A 7,828-nucleotide genomic window follows, 5' to 3' on the forward strand; every position below is an offset into this window, starting at 1 on the left:
TCTGTTGGTGTGAATGACAACTTTTAATTTTAAGATCCAAGAATTATGAGAAGGATTTGACCCACATAGTGCACTCTAAAGTCAAACACCGATAACTTGTGACTTCTTTAAGTTACTGTTCTCGATTGTCATGGATAACCTAACTTGAATAGCAGTCTCCTGTATTTACCCATTTTGAAATAAGCAGTGCACCGATGGTGTTGACATTCATAGTAGGTGGTTATTATCTAGTACAGCGTATCTTTCTAGGTGAGATGCTCGTGGTCTTAGTGGTGTGAATCTCATATTAAAGAAAAAAATAGAAAAGGCAGGCTTTACTGACTGCTGAATTCTGTGACAGGGAACTCATCTTCTTTCACATGTTTTTACCTAAGGAGCAACATCAGGCCCTTCTGTATCAGTTAATGCAACAGCATCACCACCAGCAGCACCACCAACCTGAACTACAGCAGCTACAGATCTCGGGACCAGCGCAAATACCAATAAACAACCTCCTTGCAGGTACTCAGGCACCACCACTTCACCCAGCTACCACCAACCCATTTCTCACCATCCATGGCGATAATGCAAGTCAGAAAGTAACAGTAAGTGTTTGCTTTATTATATCTAGTGAAATAATAAAAATTTTATCGATTAATGAGAGATGATCCTCTCTAGTCTCTCTCTCTCTTTTTAAATATATTATTCCCCCAATAATTTTCTTAAAACCAGTTGTTTCAGCAGCTGGATATTGTAAACCTGAAAGATTTAAGCAAATTTATATAATCTGTTAAGAATATCAGTTCAAATTTGCACCTAAGGTTTGAAGGCTATTTTATATAATTCAGCAATTTTCAAAATAAAAATGTTTTATTTATAGCAAATGGTATGAGACAGTCCACTCAAAGACAATACTTGGTGCTTTTTGAAAATCTTTGTTTAATTTGTTTAATTATAGAACCGATCTGGATATTTTAAGGATATTTTTGTTATTTATTTTGCTCTGAAGTGCTTCCTAAAACTGAATTCTATTTATAATAAAATTTATATGAAAATTTTAGGGTAATCCAATTATTCAATTATTCCACCAGATTACGTTTAAAAAGAAAGTAAATTGTAGTCACATCTGTAATGGAATTTAAGTTTTTATTATTTTTATGTGCGTGATGGCATCTTACCCTTTCAGTGTACAAGTTAAGATTAAAATGGATGCAGGAACAGTATGCTCTACATACAGTAGCACACGTTTTAAGGCTGTTTCTTTCTATCAATTCTCCCCTTCGATTAGGTCTACTTTACTGGAGTGTAAATGTTCCCCCTAAATTCCAGTTCAGGGCAGGACCCTGTTAGAGGAAGGATATTGGGATATAGAATGGAGACTGGACATCAGGAAAAGGAAGAAGGGAAAGAATGAGGTGGGAGACTTGGCAAATAAAAGTGTTAAAAGTCACAATGTTTGCTATTTCCCATAACTTTGAAAGCTTGCTGTTTACTGTGCTTTTAGTCTTCAGAAACTTTAGTTTGTATTTAGTAACAAGAGTTGGTTTAAAGTATAGATTATTGGTTTTCATTAACTCTTCATTGCTTTTTGTTTGCCCATCGTTTCTGACTTCTGATTGTGAATGCGTACTGTCATTGTCACAAACCTAGTTACTTCTCCAGTATGTTGCTTACCTGGGAAATTTTAGTGATTCTGTATTGTAGAAATTTTCATGCTGTTTTTTTCCTCTTAAGTTTTTTCTTGTGTCAAAAAGTGAGTTAATTACAAGCTAATTTTTCCATACAATATGACATGTATTTTTTAATGGACTAGCACAATAATAATTAAAATAAACAGAATATTAATTACCTAATGGGGAAAAGACTGGAAAATAGTTATTTATGAGTACTGTGTTATATGCCAGGTGTCTTTGTCGGATACAATAGTAAGTGTGATTTTAACCTTTAAAAAAGTAACAGGCTGTAACCCCATTTTTTTTTTTTTATAGATTAGTAAAACGAGACTCAGGTTAAAGTTCAAAGGATAAATAGCACATGTTGGATCAGAACTCATGACTTTGTTCGTAACAAATTCATTTTCCACAATACCATGTTACTACTGTGGAAAAGTCGATTTCAGGGAGTATTTCTGCCTCATTCCTTGCGAGTTCTGTCCCTCACATGGGCACTTCTGTTTTTGTTTACTGCTGAATTTCCTGTTTATAAAGCAACTGATAATGTTTACCACTAAATTCATGTCTTTATATTATGCCGAAAAGTAGCCATGTCGACTTGTAGAGAAAAAGGAATTTTATCTGTTATAATTTCAGTTAGGAAGATATTACGTCAAGTGCGGGCCAAAAATTGATTTAACTAATGCATCTGATTTTGTTTTAACTGCAGAGACTTAGTGATAAAACTGGGCCTGTCGCTCAAGAGAAAAGTTGACACTTGAAAAACATGTAGCGATTGCCTGTCCTGCTGTGCGAGCACTTCCTCTGGCTGCCTTGCAGTCCTCTCACTACACCTCGAAGAAATGCAACAGGAAACCAACTGCACAACAAAGGGTTCACTGCCACAAGGACATTCTTGTCAGGCTTTGATTGATTTTCTTGTTGCTTTGTTGCACTGAAATGGAATTCCCATATCCCCCACCCCTCACCCAGATTTTTTGAACTTTGAAAGAAAATTTAATAACTAACTTTTGTCAATGAAATAATTTACATGCCATGAGTTTATCAGCTTAAGAGAAAGTTAATATAGTTGGTACACAACTAATTTTGTTATAAATTGGAGAGTTGAATAGCAAAGCTAAAGACCTGTTCCATTTATAAACTATTTGATTTTATTGTACAAGTTGGAATATGAAAATATGATATTTTGTTTGAGTTACAGTGTGCTTGCACTGTGAGTCAAAACTTAAATTTCAAGGAACTGTCCAGTTTCTTCTTCTGGAGTTTTATTGGTTAAATATTACAAATAAATAGATCAACTGAGACTTGGCGATCTTAGTTATAAAAAGTTCCTTTCTAATTGGATTTGGCCAGTTTTGGTAATCAAGTTAGAATGGTAATGTCTGCTTCTGCTAAAGGTAATGACCTTTTTCTTTTCTTTTTCTTTTTCTTTTTCTTTCTTTTTAAGTGTTAAAACCTACTCATATTTTAAAGAAACCTTGAATTGAGTTCTAAGGCTGCTGGGGAAACCAGATCAATTCAAAGTGAGACTTCTTGCAGAAAGAGGGGCCACTCTGGAAACTGCTGGTGGGGTTTGGCCTGAATCAAGTGCCTGTTAGTGCCTCCATGGTGTCACCATGGCTCGAGACAGCTGAGCTTGCACTGTAGTCAGTCCTTGCATGTAGTAGAAATAGTTTTGCACCAGCAGCCTTCCCCATGGTTCTGCCTTTATTAAAAAACTTGCTATGCCACCGTAGATAGCTCAGGCAAAACTATTACCTGGGTATTTATCCACTAATGAGTCACAAGAAAAACAAGTGGATTTGGTCTTAATTTTTGTTTTTTAATTTAAATAACTTCCCATTGCTGACAGTGATTTCTAACAAAACAGAACCACCCACCACTACAGTTCCTAAAACAGGCGAAATCTGTATTACAGCCCTTCTACTTTGGATAGCCACACTCCTAGTGTGACAGTGTATACACCAAACAATTGGGGACGTAATCATTAAACTGTTCTTAAATGTGTGAATTATTAGTGGAAAAGACCCAGCTGTAACTAGACCTCCACTGTGTACTTAGCTGGAAGAACATGTTAATTCTGCAATATGTCTCTTGGTTAAACATTGCACAGTTCTTACCTCATTTCTGTAAATAAGGTTTTGTGAATCTGTTTTGTATTGTGAAAAATTCATAAGATAACATTGATATTTTGATTTGTAATATTTCTAATTGGTAGATTTAATTGAAAAGTAAAATTAATTTATTTTTATATGTTCAGGGGAATTTTAAAGAAAGTCACATCTTTTGTAGATAATTTAAAAAAAATCGGTGTGGTTTATTTTACTTATTTAACCCACTGGTTGTTATTCTGTAACAATTTGTATAAATGGTAAATTTTGAATGTGTTGTTATTTTACCTAGATGTAAAAATCTACATGTATTAAAGAAAATGTACAAAGTTTTTGTTAATAAAATTTAATAATGTTTATAACTCTGTGCTAATTTTCCAGTTTTATTGAGATATAATTGACATAGCACTGTATAAGCTTAAGGTGTACAGCATAATAATTTGATTTACATATATTGTGAGATGATTACCACAATAAGTTATTGTTATCTCATGATAGATACAAAAAAAAAGAACAAAATAAGTTTTTTCCTTGTGATGAGAAAGAACTTTTTTCCCCTTTTTTAAAAATTTTATTTATTTAAATTAGTTTCAAGTATATAGTACATTGGGTAGACATCTATATAGTTCATAAAATGATCCCCCAGTGAGAAAGAACTCTTAGGATTTACACTCTTAACAACTTTCAAATGCACCATAGAGCAGCATAAACTATAGTCACCGTGTTGTACATCACATCCCTAGGGCTTGCTTCTAACTGGAAGTTTGTGCCATTTAACCCGGGGCCTCTCTTCCCCTCCCCTGCCTCTGGTACCCACAAATCTGACCTCTTTTTCTATGAGTTAGGAAAAACACACACACACACACACACACACACACACACACACATACATACATATATATATATATATTTCACATATGAGGTCATACAGTATTTGCCACTCAGTGTCATGCCCTCAGGGGCCATCCATGTTGTCACAAACGCAGGGTTTCTTTTTCTAGCTGGATAATATTCCATTATATAGATATACTGCATCTTCTTTATCCAGTTGTCTATTGATGGACACGTATTTAGGTTGTTTCTCTACTTTGGCTACTGTAAATAATGCTGCAGTGAACATGGGTGCATATGTATTTTCCAGTTAGTGTTTTTGTTTTCTTCAGATAAATATCCAGAAGTGGGATTGCTGGATCATAAGGTAGTTCTATTTTTAATTTGTCGAGGAGCCTCGTACCATTTTCCATAGCGGCTGCACCAATTTACATTCCCACCAGCAGTGTGTGTGGGCTCCCTTTTCTCCACATCCTCACCAACACTTGTCATTTCTTATCTTTTTGATAACAGCCATTCTGACAGGCATGAGGTGGTACCTCATTGTGGTTTTGGTTGTATTTCCCTGATGATTAATGATGTTGAGCATCTTTTCATGTAGTGTTGGACATCTGTATGTCTTATTTGGAAAAATGTTTGTTTATATCAGCCCATTTTTTAATCTGATTTTTTTTTTTTTACTATTGAGTTATAGGAATTCTTTGTGTACTTTGGATATTAACCCCATATCAGGTTAACCCCATATCAGATATACAGTTTGCAATTAATTTCTCCCATTCATAGGTTTCCTATTCATTTGTTAATGATTTTCTTCCCTTTGCAGAAGCTTTTTAATTTGAGGTCGTTGCACTTATTATTTTTGCTTTCGTCACTTTTGCCTTTGGTGTCAGATTAAAAAATATTCACGAAGACCTATGTCAAGGAGCTTTCTGCCTTTGTTTTCTTCTAGGAGTTCAGGTCTTATGTTCAAGTCTTTAATCCATTTTGAGTTAATTTTTATGTATGGTATAAGATGGTGGTTCAGCATGTAGCTGTTCAAATTTCCCAACACCATTTGTTGAGAGGACTGTTCTGGCCTCTTTTGTCATAAATTAATTGACCATATATGTGTGTGTTAATTTTGGTGCTCTCTAGTCAGTTTCATTGATCTGTGTTTCTGTTTGTATGCCAAATACCATATTGTTTCATTTACTATAGCTTTGTAACTTAATTTGAAATCAGAGAGCATGATGCCTCTGGCTTTATTCTTCTCAAGATTGTTTTGGCTATTTGGTTTTTCTTTTATGGTTCTATACAAATTTTGAGATTGTTCTTTTTCTGTAAAAAATGCCATTGGAATTTTCATAGGGATTACATCGAATCTGTAGATTACTTGGGGTAGGTAGGTCTGGACATTTTAACAATACTAATTCTTCCAGTCCATGAGCATGGAATATGTTTCCATTTATTTCCATCTTTTTCAATTTCTTTTATTAACGTTTTGTAGCTTTCAATATGCAGGTTTTTCACCTCCTTGGTTAAATATATTCCTAGGCATTTTATTATTTTTGATACATTGATGCATTTGTAAATGGTATTCTTAATTTCTCTTTCTGCTTTTGTTATATAAAAAATGTGTATCTTATAAAGAAACAACAGATATTTGTATATTGATTTTGTATCCTGCAACTTTACTGAATTTGTTTATTCTTACAGTTTTTTGATGAGAGAGAGAGAGAGAGAGTGAGTGTGTGTGTGTGTGTGTAATCTGCAAATAGTGACAGTTGTACTGCTTCCTTTCCAGTTTGGATGTCTTTTATTCTTTTTTCTTCCCTAATTGCTCTCTCTAGGACTTCCAATACTATGTTGAGTAAAAGTACAGAGAGTGTACATCTTTGTCTTGTTCCTGGTCTTAAAAGCTTTGAGCTTTTCACCGTCGAGTATGATGTTAGGTCTAGGCCTTTCATGTTACGATGCCTTTTTTATGTCGAGGTACGTTCCCCCTGTACCCATTCTCTTGACAGTTTTGGATGTTGAATTTTGTCAAATGCTTTTTCTGCATCTATTGAGATGATCATATAATTTTAACTTTCATTGTGTTAATATGGTGTATCGCACAGATTAATTTGCAGATGTTGAACCATCTCTGCATCCCTGGAATAAATCCCACTTGATCACTTCTAGTGTGTCCATGAATTCGATTTGTAAATATTTTGTTGAGGGTTTTTGCATCTTTGTTCATCAGGGATACTGGCGTGTAATCTTTTTCTTGTGTATGGTTTTGAGACGGATTGGTATTCTTTGAATGTTCGGTAGAGTTTACCTGTGAAGCTGTCTGGTTCTAGACTTGTTTCTTGGGAGGTTTTTGATTACTGATTCAATCTCCTTGCTACTAATAGATCTGTCCCAATTTTCTGTTTCATTATGATTCAGTTTTCGTAAGTTGTATGTTTCTAGGAATTCGTCCATTTCTTCTAGGTTGTCCAGTTTGTTGGCATGTAGTTGTTCATATATTCTTTTATGATCCCCTGTATTTCTGTAGTATCAGTGGCAGCATCTCTTCTTTCCTTTCTGATTTAATTTATTTGAGTCCTCTCCAGTGTATGTGTGAGTCTGGCTAAAGGTTTGTCAATTTTTATCTTTTTGAAGAACCAGCTCTTAGTTTCATTGGTCTTTGCTAAATTCTTTTTCGTATCTATTTTATTTCTTTTTGCTCTAATCTTTGTTATTTTTTCTTTCTACTAACTTGGGGCTTTGTTTGTTCATTTTACAGTTCTTTGAGTTATAAATTTAGGTTGTTTGAGACTTGTTTCTTGGGGTAGGCCTCTATCACTGTGAACTTTCCTCTTAAAATGCTTTTGCTGCATACCATAGATTTGGTATGTTACGTTTCCATTTTCATTTGTCTCAAGGTTTTTTTTTATTTCCCTTGATTTCTTCTTTGACCCATTGGTTATTCAGTAGCATGTTTAATCTCCACATATTTTTTATTTTTCCAGTTTTCTCTGTGTAATTTCTAGTTTCATACCACTGTGATCAGAAAAGGTGTTTGATATTATTCCAGTCCTCTTAAATTTATTAAGACTTGTTTTGTGGTCTAACATATGATCTTTCCAGAAATACATTCCATGTGCACTTCAGAAAGATGTGTATCTTTCTGATGGATGGAATGCTTTGCTCTCGGCCTGTTTTTTGAGTCCCGAGGTCGGGGTATGGGCTGCTGCCTGAGAACAGCATAGGACTGCTGGCTTGGTT

General features: G+C 34.6%; 1 protein-coding gene across 1 annotated transcript in view; it reads left to right on the forward strand.

Moving 5' to 3' along the window:
* The window catches only part of MLLT10 (MLLT10, histone lysine methyltransferase DOT1L cofactor), a 188,669-nt gene extending 184,544 nt beyond the window's left edge, over positions 1–4,125 (forward strand). The window contains 2 exon segments of the mRNA XM_025043458.1: positions 375–584; positions 2,362–4,125. Coding sequence (XP_024899226.1) covers positions 375–584; positions 2,362–2,406 — 255 coding nt within the window. The 3' untranslated portion in view covers positions 2,407–4,125.
* The last annotated feature ends 3,703 nt before the right edge of the window (positions 4,126–7,828 follow it).

Source organism: Pteropus alecto, unplaced genomic scaffold (assembly GCF_000325575.1).
Source record: "Pteropus alecto unplaced genomic scaffold, ASM32557v1 scaffold11, whole genome shotgun sequence".
NCBI lineage: Eukaryota > Metazoa > Chordata > Mammalia > Chiroptera > Pteropodidae > Pteropus > Pteropus alecto.